This window comes from Narcine bancroftii, chromosome 1, assembly GCF_036971445.1.
Source record: "Narcine bancroftii isolate sNarBan1 chromosome 1, sNarBan1.hap1, whole genome shotgun sequence".
NCBI classification, from domain to species: Eukaryota; Metazoa; Chordata; class Chondrichthyes; order Torpediniformes; family Narcinidae; genus Narcine; species Narcine bancroftii.
Window position 1 is genome coordinate 117,724,177 of NC_091469.1, and position 20,378 is coordinate 117,744,554.

Consider the following 20,378-nt stretch of genomic DNA (forward strand, 5'->3'; position numbering starts at 1 on the left):
CAAATTTCTAGTCGACATGCTGGGGGAGGGTAGTGTCCTTCCTCCTTTGGGCTTTGACCCCCATAGCAGAAGTGCGGGTCCAGCGCTCACTGCGGTGAATAACAGTTTGATTTGTATGTATGGCACACGGACTATACCCCTGAAATTCAGCGACAACAAGTTCACATGGATGTTCATTCTTGCTGCTGTGTCTGGCCGCTGCTGGGTGCTGACATCCTCACAGCCCACTCAGTGATGGTGGACTTAAAAGGGCACTGATTGGTAAACACCACAATGTTCCAGACTTTACGACTTGGAAAAGCCAAATTACCCGCCCCTCACCTAGACGCAATGGAGTACTCAAACAACAAATTAGCCAAACTTCTTGTGAAGTTTAGGGACATTGTCACTCCCCAGTTCTCCAAACATGATGTGGCACACCACATCCTCATCGAAGGACCTCTGCATGCCCCAGCCTGCCGCCCGGCAAGTTGAAGCTTGCAAAACAAGAGTTCCACAAAATCATACGCAGGTCTGATAGCCTGTGGGCTTCCCCGCTACATATGGTGCCCAAAGCCATAGGAGGCTGGAGACCTTGCGGGGATTACAGTCATCTCAACGATGCCACCACTGCAGAGTGCTACCTTATGCCCCATATACAGGACTTCATGCCAAGATATTTTCTAAAATTGACTTGGTGCACGGTACCACCAAATACCTGTAACCTGGAGGATGTGCCCAAGACTGCCATCATAGCACCATTCAGCCTCTTCGAATTTTTGAGAATGCCTTTTGGGCTCAAAAATGCTACACAAACATTCCACCAACTGGTCAACGGAGTGGGGTGTGGCATGGACTTCCTTTTTGTACACTTGGACAACATACTCATTGCCAGCCACTCCCACAAAGAGCACCTGCAGCATCTGTGTTTACTCTGCTGCCGCCAACAGAAGTTCAGGCTAACTGTGAACCCTGCCAAGTGCAAATTCGGTCAGCCCTCTATCGAGTTCTTGGGATATTAGATCAGTAATTGGAATGTTGTTCCATTGCCTAGCAAGGTGGAAGCAATCTTCAAATTTGTGAGGCCCGATACCATCAAAGGACTCCAGGAATTTGTGGGGATGGTCAATTTCTTTCATCGCTTTCTACCCTCTGCAGCAGATGTTATGAAATCCCTCTTCAATATCATGTCCAGCGATGCCAAAGAACTCAAGTGAATAGAGGAGACGACAGTAGTATTCCAGTAGACCAAAGATGCCCTAGCGAAGGCAACATTGCTGGTTCATCCACAAATGGATGCTCCAACTGCCTTGACAATAGATGCATCCGACGTGGCAGTAGGCGGGATCTTGGAATAGTACACCAATGGACAATGGAAGCTCCTAGTATTTTTAGTAGGCACCTCTGCCCTCCGGAAATGAAATACAGTACATTCAATAGGGAACTGCTGGTGCTGTACCTAGTGGTCAGACACTTTTTTGGAAGGCAGGGAATTCACTTTCTTTTTTTTTTGAATATGTAATTTTTGTTTTTTTTCTCAAAAAATATAAATATACAATATATTAAAATGTTTCTCACAAACACAAATAAAAACAAAACAGTCCCTCCCTCCTCCCATACATGCAGGTACTTTCACCATCAGAGCTTACATATATTTTAATTATATAGAATACAGTTGGAGAAATTACATTTTTGTATATATAATAGTTAATTTTATACCTTTTTTTTCTTCCTTTTTATTACTGTATCTGGGCCCCTATGGCTGCCATACATTGACAAAAGTGTCATATTTATTCTTTAAGTTATATGTGATTTTTTTTCCATAGTTATACAGCTGTTCATTTCTGCAGTCCATTGTGCTATAAATAGAGGGGAATTGACTTCAAAGTGATCACAATACATTTTTTTGCTCGCGCCAGTGCTGTTTTTCTAAATGAGATTTGATAGTCAATTTGTTGCTTATTTGCATGAAATTACCTAATAGATGTAGCTCCAGTTGCCCATGAAAGCCCTCCTGGTTAATCTTTCTGTGATTCTTTTTTGCCATAATGGCCTCACTTTCACACAGGAGCATGTGGCATGTAGAAAAGTTCTTGTCTTAGTCCCACATCTGAAATAGATCTTTGAAATTTCGACTTTTGATCTGTGTAACTTCTATGGGGCAAGATATAATTGGTGTAAAAAATTATACTGAACCAGTCCATATCTTGCATTTATAATTAATGTCATGCTGTCCTTGCACCAGTCTGACCAGCTTCTTTCTGAAATCACCACACCCAAGTCTGACTCCTATCTTTCCCTTGACTTCTGCCACCCTGCTGGAGAGCATAGTACATTTTTGTTATAAATTTGGGTATATTCACCATCCAAGTCATTCGTTCAGTTTCACTAATTTCAGCTGGGGCCCACGTTGGCCCCCTTCTTTCTCTTAAGAACCATCTAAGCTGGAGAAAACAGAAGAAGGTCCCATCACGAATTTAATATTCTAGGCAGTAACACATTTTTACACAGTAGTGCTTTTATTGATATCCCTACTTTTTTCCAATACACATTGATTTCTTGCCATGTTCTAATCATATGTATTAGAATGGGGTTATCTGTCTTTTTCCTTAGTTATTTGATATTCCATTTATAGATAAAGTCCTTTGCTTCCCCCTCCTCCAATGAGTACATTTCCATTTGAACCCAAGACGAGGTGTTGTCTTCAGTGAAGAAATCTGAGAAATCTAGCCTGTGCAGCTAGGTAATATTTTTTGAAATCTGGAAGTCTAACTCATCCCAGCCCATAGTCCCACATCAGTTTTTCCTTTGCAATTCTTTGTACCTTAAAATTCCATAGGAACTGTCTAATATGGTTTCACGGCTTTTACTGACCACAAACAGCTAACATTCGCCTTTGCGAAGGCAACAGATCCCTGATCAGCCACCTATCTTATGTATCCGAGTTTTCAACCAGGATTAAACATACCTCCAGTAAGAGTAATGTGGTGGCTGATGCCCTGTCCCGCTCCTCCGTTCAACCAGTATGTGCCCTTTCTCCAGGTGTAGACTACATAGCGCTCACCAAAGCTCAGTGCCAGGATGATGAACTCCTGGCTTATAAAACTGCTGTCATGAGCCTACAACTTAAGGATGTAGCCTTTGGGCCACAAGGTACCACTCTCCTGAACGACGTTTCCACTTATCACCCCTGCTGCGTGGAGACTGCATTTTCAATGCCATTCACAGATTGTCCCACCTTTCCATTTGAGTGACGGTCCACCTGATAGCCAACAAGTTTGTATAGCATGGACTCAAAAAGCAAGTCATGCACTGGGGAAAGACGTGCACGAATTGCTAATCTGTAAAAGTACAAAGGCACATGAAGACGCCACTTCAGCCTTTCCAGCCACTGCAGCACAGATTCAACCATGTGCATGTTGACATTGTTGGCCCACTTCCAGTGTCACGAGGGTCTAGGTACTTGTCAATGATCATCGACGGATTAACTAGGTGACCGGAGGCCATTCCTATGATGGACTCGTCAACCGATTCATGCACCAGAGCTTTATTTCTGCCTGGGTATATCGGTTTGGCCTACCCACACACTTCACCTCTGACAGAGGCCCACAGTTTACCTCCACATTCTGGGATGTTTTGACATGACTGCTGGGAATACAAGTCCACCGCATGGCAGCTTACCACCTGCAGCTGAATGGCCTGGTGCAGCAGTTCCATAGGCACTTGAAGGCTGCACTGAAGGCCTGCCTCCAGTGACCTGATTGGGCAGATGAGCTGCCCTGGATCCTAATAAGAATAAGAAAGGCAGAATGCTACGAAACAATTGTATAACTTGTGTACAGACATAGGGGCGTATCCAGAGACATTTACAATTGATCGACTAAAGCGCGCTCACCTCAGCCTTGATCGGCCATTGCCACGATCCCTGATGCCGTCCAAAAGCAGTGGACAATAATGGCACCAGAGGTTTAGCCTTCTATCGCCAGTTCTGGGGGGTGGGGGGTGGCATGTAGCGTCTCACCGGAGGCTTAATTGAACTGGCTCGGGACATTCTGAGTGATGTCATGCATCACAATGCAATGAGATTTCTTGGAACATGGGGGTTTTAAAAAGCCGCATGTGACTGAGTAAACAACTTTTACTGAACTTCAACTTGACTACATCTGATCATTTTCTCATTCTTCATCTCACACTTCAACACTTGCTACAAGCTTTTCTTTCCTAGGAGAAAATAGAGATTAACATTTTTTTCATGGTCATGGAATTTTTCATTTAGTTTCAGGTTCAAGATTAGACCTGGTACAACCAGATGGGTTTGTTTCATGAGTATACTAGCTGGATGCATCACAGCATGGAATGGGAGCTCGATCAAAGGAACTGAAGAAGAAAGTGAATGCAGCTCAGAACATCATGCAATCGTCCATGAACTTCTTCCTCTCACTGTCTAGGAAAGGTGTCCAATCACTGACCTGTCTGCTCCTTCCTCCCTTTGGGGAGAAGGTTTGTGTAAAAAAAAAATTGCACACTAACAGGCTTCAAGAGTTTCTTCCCTGCAGCCATGAAGCTCCTGAATAAACCTCATAACAGTGCTCTCATGCAGCCCCTGCCTTACTAATTGATCTTTTCACTGTAATGCCATACAGAGTAATCCTGTTCTTCGTGCACAGAACACTCTAGCCCTTTTGGCCTATCTAGTCTATGCTGAACTATGCTTACTCTCACATTTTAGAGTTGACTGACTAGATTGTTCACTGAAGAGACCCTCATACTGCACCAGGTATAATGTGACAATAAACATGATATTCAACTTCATTTAAAAAAAGCAAAGTAAGAGGGACTAGTGTTCTGCTGTTTGATTAATTGTCGTCAGTGAGTTGGAGTTATATTTGGCCTAAAATTACTTTTGCTTTTTGACAGCTGGGAATTCCCATGACTGTTCATGGGATGTAACTGGCAGTATGATGTCCCTGCTGGTTAAGAATCGTGAGTTATTTGTCCTTCATTTGTTAAAAAGATAATAATTTATTTCCCGAAAAACAATTTTCTATTCTTTTGATCCCTTTTCTCTCCCATTCTCTGAAGGAAAGGTTATTTATTGTGAAAGGAATTCGTTGATTTTGTGTCAATATTAATTTTGGTAGTTGATAATTTATTTTATTACTTTCTACGTGAATCTTCTTCCAGATGTTCAGCTGATGGTGCAATACTGGTGAATTCTTACGTTGCACCAATTTATCATCCAACTTGTATAGTATATGTTCAGGTATCTTCTCCCCTATTTTATCTAGTTCTAATCTGGTCCAATCTGGTTTTTCCCTTGTTTGATAAAAATCTGATAGGTTTCTTAATTGTGCTGCTCTATAATAATTCTTAAAGTTTGGTAGTTGTAAACCTCCTTGTTTGTACCATTCTGTTAATTTATCGAGTGCTATCCTCAGTTTCCCCCTTTCCATAAGAATTTCCTTATTATTTTCTTTAGCTCCTTGAAGAATTTCTCTGTTAGGTAAATTGGTAATGATTGAAATAGGTATTGAATCCTTGAGAAGATGTTCATTTTAATACAGTTAATCCTTCCTATCAGTATTAGTGGTAAGTCTTTCCAGTGCTCTAAGTTGTCTTGTAATTTTTTCATTAATGGCTGATAATTTAGTTTATATAGATGGCCAAGATTATTATTTAGTTGTGTACCTAGGTATCGAATTGCTTGTGTTTGCCATCTAAATAGTGATTCTTTCTTAAACTTTGTGAAATCCGCATTATTCATTGGCATTGCTTCACTTTTATTTGCGTTGACCTTGTACCCCGATACTTCTCCATATTCCTTCAATTTCTTATGTAATTCTTTTATTGATATTTTTGGTTCTGTTAAGTATATTATAACGTCATCTGCAAATAGACTGATTTTATATTCTTTTTCTTTTATTTTTATCCTTATTTTATTTTCTGTTCTTATCAGTTCTGTTAGTGGTTCTATAGCTAACGCGAATAGTGAGGGAGATAGTAGACATCCCTGCCTTGTTGATCTGCTTAAGTTAAATTGTTTTGATATATATCCATTTACTGTCACTTTTGCCATTGGTCCCTTATATAATGCTTTAATCCAATTAATATATTTCTCTGGTAGGTTGAATTTTTGTAGTACTTTGAATAAATAATTCCATTCTACTCTGTCAAAGGCTTTCTCTGCGTCTAAAGCAACTGCTACTGTTGGAGTTTTTTTTCCTTGTACTGCATGCATTAAGTTAATGAATTTACAGATATTGTCTGTTGTTCGTCTTTTTTTAATAAATCCAGTTTGGTCTAGTTTTACTATTTTTGGTACACAGTCGGCCAATCTGTTTGCTAATAGTTTAGCTATTATCTTATAATCTGTGTTAAGTAGAGATATTGGTCTATACCACACATGTCAAACTCTGGCCCGCGGGTTATATTTGGCCCGCAAGATCATATTAAATATATATTAGAGTTGGCCCGCTGGCCGCCGCGCCAGTATAGCATATGCACACTGAAGGTGAAAATGAAGACGCCAGAGGTGTGGAGGGATCTCAGAGTCCCGAATCCCGGGGATCGGAGCGCCGCACTCAGCCCGCCCGGCTCCCAGACACACAGGCGCGGCTGGAGTTGGGGACCATCCTCACTGGGTCTGCGCTTCAGCGGCGACGCCGGACCGAACATCTCGTTGGCGATGCCTTCCCCCTCGCTCCGTGCGCGGCGGACCCTGCCTCCCGCTCCTTTTGTTGGAGATGAGCCCGGCGCCGTGAGATCGCAGTTTAATCCCTCTCCAACCATGGGAGGGGGGTGGGAGCAACGTGCTCTTCTCAGCCAATTCCACCACCGCCCCGGACGCCGGCGTTTCAACAGGGGGTTCGGGTGCCTTCGTCAGGCGACCGACCTGTTGGTCCAAGACAAGGGGAGAGCGTACAAACTCCACACAGACAGCACCTGAACTTGGGTGAACGTGGAGCTGCGACCCCACATTCCACATCAGGACTGTGTGTAAGATTGGGAGCAGTGAGACGGAAGCTTATTTTGTTCCTGTGATTTAAGCCTTTCTTGGGGTGGGGGGGGGTCCTTCTCTGACCACTTGCCTAACAATTAACCTAATCAGATGTGGAGTTACCACAATATAACAGTTCTCAACCTTTTTCTTTCCACTCGCGTCCCTGTGCCATTGGTGCTCTGTGATTAGTAAGGGATTGCTTAAGGTGGTCTGTGGGTGGGAAGAAAAAGTTTGAAGACCACTGCTTTAATCATCCCTCATTGACTCGTCATGTGCACGGTTTCAGAATGCTAAAGGAAATGGGCCAATGACAATGACAATGAACGAGTTTATCCAAAACTATTATTAAACATTTATTTTAATAAGAAAAAGTTTAACATTACATATGTTGAAAGAAGAGAAAACATGCAGATGTTGTTGAAAATTTTCAATAAATATTTAGTTCGGCCCTCGACTTAGTCCAAGTTTTTAATTTTGGCCCTCTGTGAATTTGAGTTTGACACCCCTGGTCTATACGATACTGGTGTTAGTGGATCTTTCCCCGTCTTTGGTATTACTGTAATTATTGCTGTTTTGCATGAATCTGGTATGTTTTGTGTTTTTTCAATCTGGTTCATTAGTTCCAGGAGAGGAGGAATTAATAAGTCTTTAAATGTTTTATAGAATTCTATTGGGAGTCCATCCTCTCCCGGTGTTTTATTGTTCGGTAATTTTTTTAATGTCTCCTGTATTTCTTCTATTTCAAATGGTTTTATTAATTTATTTTGCTCCTCTGTTTGTAATTTCGGTAGTCCAATTTTAGTTAGAAATTCATCTATTTTGTCTTCTTTCCCTTCATTTTCAGTTTGATATAGTTGTTCGTAGAATTCCCTGAAGTTTTCGTTGATCTCTGTTGGGTTATATGTAATTTGTTTGTCCTTTTTCCTTGATCCCAATACCATTCTTTTAGTTTGTTCTGTCTTAAGCTGCCACGCTAGTATTTTGTGTGTTTTTTCTCCTAGCTCATAATATTTCTGTTTTGTCTTCATTATGTTCTTCTCCACCTTATATGTTTGTAGTGTTTCATATTTTATTTTCTTGTCTGTCAATTCTCTTCTTTTAGTTGTATCTTCCTTTATTGCTAATTCTTTTTCTGTATTTGTTATTTCCCTTTCTAACTGTTCTATTTCTCGATTGTAGTCCTTCTTCATCTTAGTTACATGACTTATTATCTGTCCTCTGATGAATGCTTTCATTGCGTCCCATAGTATAAATTTATTTTTCACTGATTCCGTATTTATTTCAAAGTACATTTTAATTTGTCGCTCAATTAATTATCTAAAATCCTGTCTTTTAAGTAGCATGGAGTTTAATCTCCATCTATACATTCTTGGTGGGATGTCCTCTAGCTCTATTACCAATAACAGGCGTGAGTGATCTGATAAAAATCTTGCTTTATATTCTGTTTTCTTAACTCTTCATACAATGTTTGTATACCACCAACTGAAAATCTACTTGAAGGACAAATTGGGAAAGAGTCTGAGGTTACCAGAAGGAAGCAATTTTGAATATGTGATTACAGACACAATGATAATTCTAAAAATTATAACAAACATGTACATCAAACTGCAAGAAAAGGAGAACGAGGAAACTAACTGTAAACCTAAACAAAAATGGGAACACGATCTAAACATACAGATAACAATGAAACATGGGAAAAGCTATGCTCCGGAACTATGAGAAATACAATGAACATGAGGTTACGCATGATACAATATAATTGGTTACACAGGCTATACATCACACCCCAAAAGTTAAATAAATGGGACCCAACAGTATCAGACAGATGTTTTCGCTGTAAAAAGGAAACGGGAACAACAATACATGCAATTTGGACATGTGAGAAAGTGAAAAATTTTTAGGAAGATCTAAACCAGATATTAAATAAAATCACAAAAAGCAATATACCAAAAAACCCAGAGATCTTCCTTCTAAGTAATATAAGAAATAAAGAATTTGGACTTGATTTAGATGGAGCACAAAAAAGATTTATTATGATAGCCTTAGCTGTAGCAAAAAAATATATTATGTCAACCTGGAAATTAGAAGACAACTTGAGAATACAACAATGGTACATCGAAATAAATGTATTCCATTAGAAAAAATAACATATAATTTAAGAAATAATATCACAATGTTCGAACAAATATGGGAACCGTACATGAAATACAATAGAGAAGTCCTACCACGGGCCTCCACCACCTAAAATGACAGAAGGAGAAGACAACGAAATGAACTGACTCAGTATATAAAAGTAAAAGACAAAAATTTCTTGTTTATTTTTATTAAGTGACGACATTGTTTAACGGGTTTAATGTATCTTATAGATTGAACTTTAAATAAATGGGAAGGGGGGTGAGGGAGGGAGGGAAGGGAGGGGGGGAAAAAGGGGAGAAAATGACACTATATATTCAAGAGAAAAAAACGTCTGTATTTTGGTCAGTATGGTTTAGAGTGTGAAAAATAAAAAAATTAAAAAAGAATCAAAGCATCAATTTCTTCCTGTTCTTTTTCATGTGTTTGATTTCATAACTTTGTGTTCATTTGAATTCATTATAGTAGTTTCTAAGAGAAAAATAGAAATCAGCTTTAGAAATATGTTGGTCATATTTAAAGTCTGAGGCCAGTCTGATACTAGCGTGGCTATTATGAATCTGTAGTGTTGGGAGGAGTATCAGGTTTGGTGGGTTCACAGAGAGATGAGTCTGGTCACAAGTGTTACAATAACATGTAACTTTAATTAACACATGGGAGACAAACAGGGGAGTACTCAATGTCTATATCACTGCTTAAGTGAAATAGTAATTCATCTCAGACCTAGGTTGGACTCTGACAATAGTGAATCTATACTCGACAAACTGACAAATTTGAGTACACAAATTGAAAATGTGATTACAAACACAATGATAATTTAAAAAATTATAGCAAACATGTACATCAAACTGCAAGAAAAGGAGAACGAGGAAACTAACTGTAAACCTAAACAAAAAATGGGAATAAGAACACACCCAGTTCCCTTACCAATGGGGGTGGGGTACTCTGAAAATAATGATACATCACCATACTATGGCTCAGCTTCAGTGTAGTCCACACCTTGCATGGGACACTTCCAGCGATGTCCACAGTAGTGACCTGGCATGGAACGGTATATGGGGCTTTGACCACAAGGCAGAGAGAAAGAATGTGCTGTGCATTGGTGTTATGTACAATGCAAATAAATGTATACTTCTAGCCAATAATGACTCTAGGTGATTTAAATTAGCCAAAAGCAAAGTGTGCATTAATGGATGGTCGGAGTCCAACGTTGATTGACAGGTGATGCAACTTCTGAATAAGTTTCAGACCAGGAGATCGTGACCATATTCTAGACAGGCAGGGAGGCCATATTTCCTCTATACACAGCATTCCACTCCTTGGAAGTCACATTACTCTACAATCACTACAAAAACAATAACTACATATATATTATAACTATATAAAAATGGAAAAGAAAAAAAAAGAACTAAAAGATGTTTAAAAAAAACCAATCAAGCGGATCAATATATACACAAATGCTTTCCCTAAGCTGGTCAAGGCATATAATCAAATTCAATGACAATGCCTCATCAACTTCACCCTCCCTGACTAAATAGGTTGCAGTGTTTCTGATGGAGCTCCCCAGTGTCAGAGGGGAGGGTAGAGAAAGAAATTTGGTCACCGATTCATGTGCCTGGTTTCTCCAGATTGGTGGGCAAATGTGAGAACTCTTACGACCAACATCTGTGAGCAGGCAATGCAAGGTCATTCATTAGGTGCCAGAGCCATTTCTTGGCTTGCGCATCCTGTGCCTTGGCCTCACACTTGGGCACTCGCTAAGCACAGATCCCAGATGGCCACCAGCATGACATCTGTGGTAAGGCAGGGGGAAGGCCAGTAGATGTTTATCCAGGGTGTACTCAACACCCCATTTTCCTGCACTGTTGCTTGATACCAGAATGCCGTTCTGGCTCACATTCTCTTTAATTGGATGCCACAACTGTCTTTGTTAGATCCAAGTAACAATAGCCAAAAGAAGTCAGGACTGAAAGTTAGCCAATTTGTGATTTTATATAAAAGCTTCTGAAGCCCCTACCCAATGAAGTATTTGTTTCTGTTAATGGGAGGGCTGGGGTGATGCTATCATTAGGGATTTACGAGTTTAACTTGCCAAATTGGCAGGTTATCTATCCATGTACCAGCCAATTGGTGGGTAGATTTAAAAAAAAAATGCTGGATGGGCAAACCACCTTGGAGGTGGATTGTATACCCATGTACACACACCGTGTAGTTGCTCCTGGTCAATTTGTAAGCGATCGATGGCTGCCCAGGTAGAAAATAATATTGGTGCTTGCGTGAAATGGCCATCTTTCTTACCCATAATTCCCCTATGTGGCTGGAACACCAGAGCAGTTCCAGCAGCATGGAGGATTATGGGTAAGAAGGATGGCCATTGCTCCTGCCCCAATTCCGCTCCCTGCCTGCCCACTCTGCTCCCTGACGGCCTGACCGCATTTGTCCCTGGCCCCGACAGTGTTCTCACCCAGCCCCAATAGTGTTCTAACTCTGCGCTCACCCTGGCTCCAACAGTGCCCCCCTCCCTTTGCCCTGCCCTGCTTCTACACTCGCCCCAGCCACTTACCTTTTGGAAGCCAACACAGGGAACAGGGGTGGAACTGCCCTTAAATTGCCCGGTTGATAGTGTGTAAGGGGCTGCAGGGGCTGCTACACAGGTAGAATACACAGGTCCTGAGCAGCCCCAGTTTGTAAATGTCTACTGTCAAGTGAAACAAAATATATATGTTCCTTTCCAGTTTTTGACTTGTGACACTCTACTTATAAATTGTAACTTTAAAACAGTTAACTGCAATTCCCTAAATTTGCCTAAAGATATTATTACAACAGCTCAGGGTGATTAAAAACTGAGAAAAACAAAACAAAAGGTCCATTACTAAATCTGCAACTGGAATACGCATGAAAAAAGATGCAATCAAATGTCCGATGCTGAAGTTTAGCTTTTCATGGCAACAACTCTTGCCTATCTTGCTGAGAATTCTTTGCATAATAGATGTCAAAAACTGTTTCTTGCTAGTTGCTGGGAACGGTCTTATAACCATAACCATAAAACAGTTTATGGCATGGAAACAGGCCATCTCGGCCCTTCAAGTCCACGCCAGTTCACTCAAACAACTCCGCTAGATCACTCCGCCCATTCTCCACCCATAAAACTTCAACTCCCTCCTATCCATGTATATCCAGCCTCCACTTAAATGAAAGAATTGACTCTGCCTCAACTATTTCCTCCGGAAGGTAGGCGCTAGATGAAATCAGCAGCAATCTGTTGAAATGAGCATTTTGTAGACCCTCATCAAGGTGCATCTTGGCGCCTCACAGTTTGGCGGGCAGCAACCTCCTTTGAAGAAGACCGCAGAGCCCACCTCACTGACAAAAGACAAAGGAGGAAAAACCCAACACCCAACCCCAACCAACCAATTTTCCCCTGCAACCGCGTCTGCCTGTCCCGCATCGGACTTGTCAGTCACCAACGAGCCTGCAGCTGACGTGGACATTTGCCCCTCCATAAATCTTTGTCCGCGAAGCCAAGCCAAAGAAAAGAAGAAGATATCAAGAAGAGGAACAGCCTGAAGGGTAGTCCTCCTGTGGGGGTTTGGAGTGTTTGGGAGAGCTCGAAATATAGATTAGTCAGGGGCTACCTCTGGTGGGGGAGGACAAGAGGGGAGGCTGGTCCAAGTCAGATTGGCTTCCCCCTGCAATGCTCTTTCCAGAGATCGTTCATGTCTCCATAAGTCTCTGGCAGGGTGACTTCACTAAACTTCACCTCCACTCCATGTATTCTGATCCCTCCAGAAGGGTAATGGCTTCCCAGACTGTTTTCCAAGTCACCAGTCCCATGAGGGTCAAGACCACGCCTCTCAGGTTGGGGCGTGTGTTGGCAACCAAATAGCCTGTCAAGGCACTGTCACCTTCATGCTCTGTGGGAAGTGGTGCTTGCGGGCGGCTTCCATAGATACCCATGATCAATACCTACTCCCTAACAACCTGTGTTCCCACACCAACAGTGCGCCACGGCAGCCAGCTGTGTAGGCTCCATTCAAGGAGGGCTGGGAACCTGGACCGGACCGCAGTCACTCCCCATCCCCATAGGGTGGTGCCATCATCGACTCTTTCTGGTGGCGCTCCAAAGGTGTTGTCAATCATCTATTGTTCAGACAGACCACCCAGGGCACTTGCTTCCTAATGAGAAATAAAGAAATTGGAGGCCCCCTCATTCCACAGCCATGACAGTGGCATGGCTAGGTGTTTGCCTGGCTGCTGGTGGTATTGGTCCCCTCACCCGGTTAGCTCCTTAGCAGAGTAGTCCCAGGACTCCATTATCTCACTGTGACCACATACGTTCCCACCTGAGATCCTCCTATTTTTGCTACCTTCCCCTTTTGGAGATTTGGTGGGGTACCCTCATGGCAGATCTAGGACCACATGGTCACTGGGCAGAGAGAATGCTCTGTGCTTTGGTGTTATATACAGTCCTAATTTGTGCTTCTAGCCAATAATAGCCCTAGGTGATTTAAATTAGCCATTGGCAAGGTGTGCATTAATGGGTGGCTGGAGTCCAACCTTGATTGACAGGTGATGCAAATTCCAAATAAATTTCAGACAGGGAGGACACATAACCACCTGCAATACACACATTCCAAACAGGCAGGGAGGTCACATTTCCTCCACACACAACCGCAACAATAATAGATTAGCAGGGATGCTCAAATAAGCAAAACAGAAAACGCTGGAGGTCAGAATTGAGGCCATTCCAATAGCTGTGTCATCCTTTCATAGCTTTGTTGACCCTGCAAATACTCCAGTAACACGTTGCCAACATTGGACAGCCGCGGAGTGAAACACAAAGTCTGAAGACACTGTGATTGTGGTCAAAACGCTGGAGGAACTCAGGTCTTGGAAGTGTCCATCGGAGGTAAAGATAGATTCCTGAGCCTTCTTCAGACTTTTTTCAGATTTCAGATTTATTGTCAGATTATATACATCTCTAGTTATACCACACTTGGAATATTGTGTTCATTTCTGGCCACCTCATTATGGGAAGGCTGTGGAAGCTATGGAGAGGGTGCAAAGGGGATTTATTAGGATGTTACCTAATAAATGTTGGATTGGAAGACAGTTTGAGGCAGGGTTAGCAGAACTGGGACTTGACTCTGAAGCGTAGAAGGGTGAGAGGAGACTTAACGGAGATCTACAAGATTATGAGAGGCATGGGTAGGGTGGGCAGCAAGCACTTGTTTTCCGGGGCAGGAATGGGCAACACCAGGGGACATATGCACCAAGTTAGGGGAGGTAAATTTAGGGGAGACATCAGGGGTGAAAGTTTTTTTTTAAACAGAGAGTTGTGGGTGCCTGGGATGGTGGTGGGGGGTGAAACATTAGGGGCACTGAAGAGACTCTTCGGCAGGCACATGGATGAAGGAAGAATAAAGGGTTAAGGGTTTAGTCCCTATTTTTTTAGGAATACATCACATACAGCCCCGAGATTCTTTTCTGCAAGGTGAATGAATTATAGGCAACACAAAGGATGGTGATGACAGAGCCACTGATGTTGTGCAGGCAGGAAAGATGCCTTTGACTCGTTTTGATCAGACAAACCACGAAGGGCGGATCTTGCTCGGATGAGCTTGATTAAATTCCCAAGCGTTTGGAAATTGTGGCCCGCGGTGAATCGTTGGGAAGGCGAATTGGACGAGACGGGAATCTGGCACCAGTCCGATTTGAACGGCGGCGCAGTGAAGTGGCCGAGCCGCAGAGCCGTCAGTGCGAGTCGGCGGCCAACACGCAGCCTCCGCGCGGACCTCTCGCTTCCTGCTCCGCACTCGGGACGGGACGGGACGATGGCTGGGCTCGTCAAGATCGCGCTGGATTCAATCAGGACTGGAGTCCGGGCTCTGCCAGCCTTCTGTCATGGCCCGCGGAGAGACTGTGAGTCAACTTGATTGTCACCGAATTCTTGGAAAACTTTCCTTTCTCCGCAGGGTTTGTTCCTTCCCCTCCCAGTTGAGACGTGACCGCCTTTGGGAAGTTTTGTTCGTGCTCGAGTTCCCCGGGACGTTTCACTTGTCCAAGGCTCGGCCTCAGTAAGATCTGCGCGGCGCCTCTTTTTGTTCTTTGCCTTTTGAAGTTTCTCGTTCATCTTCGAAGTTCCATTGAAGACGAATTTCGTCCCTTCCATTTACAGCGATGCTTTGGTCAAATTTGTTACGGGGCAACTTGTCAGCTCGGAATTCCCAAGATTCCCCTTCGTCAACACAATATTTTTCTTTCCTTGTTCTCAGGAATTCTTTTGTTTATTTTTAACACTGACATCATGCAAAATGGCTACTGAGTGCCTTGGGTGCACAGTGTGACCAACTCCAGTTGCTTCCATTCACAGGGTTCTCTTCTATTGATATTAGCAACAGGGTTAGGAAGACCGATGGGGTCCTGAAGAGAGAATGCAGGGAGCTAGGTCAGAAGCTGAAAGACAGGACCTCCAGAGCAAGAACCTCAGGGATTGCTCCATGAGGCAAAGAATAAGGATGAATGCATAGCTGTAGATTTGGGGCAGGATTTCAGGTTTCTGGGTCACAGGTGTTTCTTCTGGGGAAGGCATGATCTACACCAGGGGTTCTCGGCCTTTTTCCACTCACATGCCACTTTAAGTATTCCCCATGCCATAGGCGCTCTGTGATTAGTAAGGGATGGCTTAAGGTGGGATGTAGGTGAATGCATAGCTGTAGAATTGGGGCAGGATTTCAGGGTCACAGGTGTTTCTTCTGGGGAAGGCATGATCTACACCAGGGGTTCTCGGCCTTTTTCCACTCACATGCCACTTTAAGTATTCCCCATGCCATAGGTGCTCTGTGATTAGTAAGGGATGGCTTAAGGTGGGATGTAGGTGAATGCATAGCTGTAGAATTGGGGCAGGATTTCAGGGTCACAGGTGTTTCTTCTGGGGAAGGCATGATCTACACCAGGGGTTCTCGGCCTTTTTCCACTCACATGCCACTTTAAGTATTCCCCATGCCATAGGCGCTCTGTGATTAGTAAGGGATGGCTTAAGGTGGGATGTAGGTGAATGCATAGCTGTAGAATTGGGGCAGGATTTCAGGTTTCTGGGTCACAGGTGTTTCTTCTGGGGAAGGCATGATCTACACCAGGGGTTCTCGGCCTTTTTCCACTCACATGCCACTTTAAGTATTCCCCATGCCATAGGCGCTCTGTGATTAGTAAGGGATGGCTTAAGGTGGGATGTAGGTGGAAAGAAAAAGTTGGAAAACCACTATACAATGGTTTCAATCGTACCTAATTGACTCATGTGCACAGTTTCATAACTCCAAAGGAAATGGGCCAGTGACAATTTTTCTCAATCCAAATATTTCAATAATAATTGGGTCTAGAGTTATGGTTCTCCACCTTTTCTCCCCACTCACGTACCACCTTAAATAATCCCTACAAATCACAGAGCACCTATGGCATAGGGATTACTTGAGGTGGTACATGAATGGAAAGAAAATGTTTGAAATCCATTGGTTTAGATTTTTGAGTAGGTTTAAATAGTTCAGCATAACATTGTGGGCTTAAGGGCCTGTAGTGTGCTGTAATGTTCGATGTTCTGTACAAGAAGTTTCTGGTCCTAGCTTTGCAGTGATTTTTCTCTTGAAATTCAAGGTTAAAAATTCTCCATTCTTCAAGGAATGTTTCTTAATCAGACATCAAGCAAATTTTCCTCACAGATGTCACATTTATTTTATAATTAATGAACAAATGTTCAGAGAACCTGAATTTTTTTTTTTTTTTAAATCACTTTTGTATTCTTGTGGCAGTATTGATGGAAATTAACCACTAGCTCTTGGGCCTCCAGGCTTGTCCTGCAAGTTTGGCTGCCTTGCTCCTGAATATTTTTACTGGGTCTTTAAAGTATACTTATCTGCTAGTCTGTCTGTTCTTTAATTCTGACTTCTTTTAAAATCCCCTCCCCCAATATTGTACTTATTCTTCTGAATATAAGAATAGACAGGAGACGTTCAGCCCCATCAGCTTGGTTCATCATCAAGTGAAATCATGACTGCTCTTTTACCTCATCACTTTTTTTTAAGCTTTTTTGATTCCTTGACATACAGAAATTGGTGGATCTTTTTTTTTTTAAAAACTTTATTTAAAAGATCTTTAAAAAAACAACATACAGTCCAATAACAAAAAGAAATCAATTTTGTATAAGTATGAAAAAATACCCCACCCACCCCATCAGCCAAAGATATGAATAAAAAGAAAACGTGAAAATATTTACAATAAATCAAAGTATACCTAAATGCATATACTCCAAGTAAGGAGACCACTTATTAACAAAAAAAAAAGAATTGTCATGGAAGTTAGATATAATTTTTTCCATAATAATACAAGCTTTCAGTTCATTATGTCAGTGTACTATATTAATCTCTATATTATCTTTCCAAGTACTAACTACACATTTTCGTGCTACAGACAACACTAAGCGTACAAATGCAATTTGAAACTTATCCAACCCTAATCCCCTCAAAGAGACCATATAACCCAATAAAAAAAATTTAAAAAATTTAAAAAAAAATCAAAAATTGATGGGTCTAATGGTAATTTAATGTTATATAATTTTTCAAAAACTAACCCAATTCCTTCCCAAAATGGTTGTGCTTTAACACAAGACCAAACAGCATGTAAAAAAGTTCCAGTACATAAAGCACATCTAAAACAAGAATCCAAATTACTAAAACCATATTTTTTCAATTTCTCCTGAGTTAAATACAACTGATATAGAAAATTATAATTAATCATTCCATATCTTACATTCGTCAAATTAGTTACACTATCATAACATATCCTCACAATTATCTTCTGGAAAAATATACGTTAAATCATTTTCCCATTCAAGCCTAGATTTCTCCCATTGCAGTTTATCAATACTATCTTGTAACACTTGATACATAACTGAAATATAACCCTTCTTTGGTATAGAGGAAATCAAATATTCAAATTTTGTCAATATAGGTAGATTAATCTCTTTACCATAATTATCTTTTACCAAAGCTCTAAGATGGTAGTACACAAACAAAGAATTTACAGATATAGCAAATCGTTCCTCAATTGATTAAAGGAAAGAAACTGTCCTTCCTCAAATCAATCCTGCATTATTTTTATACCCTTAGAATCCTAACGCTTTAAATAATTATTAAACATTGAAAAAGGAATAAGCTGGTTATTATATAATGGAGTTAAAATTGATAATTTACCTTTCGATCCTAAAACCAGATTTCTTTTAGTCCAGACCTTTAACAAATGTTTTAATACTGGCATATTACATTCCTGCAGCAAATTTATATTCCATTGAAATATAAATTGATGTACCTCAACTTCAAAAATACAAGCCATCTCCACTTTTGCCCAACTTGGGGATTGATCCAAGTCCATCAATCTACTAACAAATTTCAACTGAGCTGCTTCGTAATAATTTTGAAAATTAGGTAACTGAAGTCCACCTAAATGCATATTTCCATGTGAGTTTATACAATGCTACTCGACTTCATCACCAACATCGAAGTACTTGAGATGGTAGAGGCCGACATCATCGAATCCATGCTACTGAAGATCAAACTGCGCTGGGTAGGTCACGTGTCCAGAATGGAGGACCATCGCCTTCCCAAGATCGTGTTATATGGCGAGCTCTCCACTGACCACTGAGACAGAGGTGCCCCAAAGAAGAGGTACAAGGACTGCCTAAAGAAATCTCTTGGTGCCTGCCACATTGACCACAGCCAGTGGGCTGATATCACCTCAAACTGTGCATCTTTGCGCCTCACAGTTCGGCGGGAAGCAACCTCCTTTGAAGAAGACTGCAGAGCCCACCTCACTGACAAAAGACAAAGGAGGAAAAGCCCAACACCCAACCCCAACCAACCAATTTTCCCTTGCAACTGCTGCAACCGTGTCTGCCTGTCCCGCATCGGACTTGTCAGCCACAAACGAGCCTGCAGCTGACGTGGACATTACCCCTCCATAAATCTTCGTCCGCGAAGCCAAGCCAAAGAAGATGACTCGAGGTAATTTACCTTTCCATAAAAACTCACTCACCACTTTATTTAAATCCTGAAAAAACCCTTTGAAAGGAAACATGGTATCAACTGAAACAAATATTGAATTTGAGGAAAAAATATTCATTTTAATACAATTTACCCGACCAATAAGGTTAACGAAAGATCTTTCCATTGAATTAAATCCGCTTTAATCCTTTTTAATAAAGGAACATAATTTAATTTATATAAAAATTGATAATCAGCCTTTACAATTATTCCTAAATATTTAATTTTATCTGACCATTTTAATTTTATGATATTTTTATATTATAAATAATTACCTTCTCCAACTGGCAAGATTTCACTCTTATCCCAATTAACTTTTTATCCAGATAGCTCTCCAAATTGCAATAGACATTCTTGCAACTGTGACCACGACTGTTTTGGTTCTGTCAAATATATCAACACATCATCTGCAAATAAATTAATCTTATATTTATCATCCATAACCTTCATCCCTCTTATCATTCTGTCTTATTGTCTAAGCTAATGGTTCAATAGCCAATGGAAACAAGGCTGGTGATAATGGACAACCTTGTCGAGTCGAACGTGTCAATTTAAATGGCAAAGAAACTTGATCGTTTGTCACCACCCTGGCAATTGGGTTTGTATATAAATCTTTAACCCAACCAATAAAAAAAGGGCCAAATTTATACTTCTCTAAGACCTTAAATTAAAAAATCCCATTCAACCCTGTCAAAGGCTTTTTCCGCATCCAGCGCAATCACCATTGGGTGGTTGGGCTGCTTTTGATATATATCAACTGAAGAATATTATCTGATACATTCCTATTCTTAATAAAACCTGTTTGATCAATATGTATCAACTTAGGTAAGTACTTAGCAAGCTGATTTGCTAACACCTTTGCTATAATTTTATAATCTACATTTAATAAAGAAATAGGTCTATATGAAGACACTTTCAACAGGTCTCTATCTTTTTTTGGAATTACAGTAATTAAGGCACTCGAACAAGATTCCGGTAACACCTGTTCTTCAGTTATTTGTTGTAATACATCCCCAAATACAGAAGATAAATCTTCATAAAAGATTTTATAAAATTCCACAGAGAATCCATCATCCCCATTTGGCATCTCCTGTATAGCTTCCTTAATCTCAAAATCTGTAAATGGAAATTTCAATTCCATAACATCTTCCTCCCCTAATACCGGTAACATTAAT

The 20,378-nt window shown here is 41.1% G+C and overlaps 1 protein-coding gene across 2 annotated transcripts in view; it reads left to right on the plus strand.

Moving 5' to 3' along the window:
* The first annotated feature begins 14,674 nt into the window (after positions 1–14,674).
* The window catches only part of LOC138763145 (isocitrate dehydrogenase [NADP], mitochondrial-like), a 78,690-nt gene continuing 72,986 nt past the window's right edge, over positions 14,675–20,378 (plus strand). The window contains exon 1 of one of the 2 annotated variants that reach the window (XM_069936838.1): positions 14,675–15,034. In XM_069936838.1, coding sequence (XP_069792939.1) covers positions 14,728–15,034 — 307 coding nt within the window. In that variant the 5' untranslated portion in view covers positions 14,675–14,727. The remainder of the gene's footprint in view (positions 15,035–20,378) is intronic. The other variant, XM_069936849.1, reaches the window with a different exon arrangement.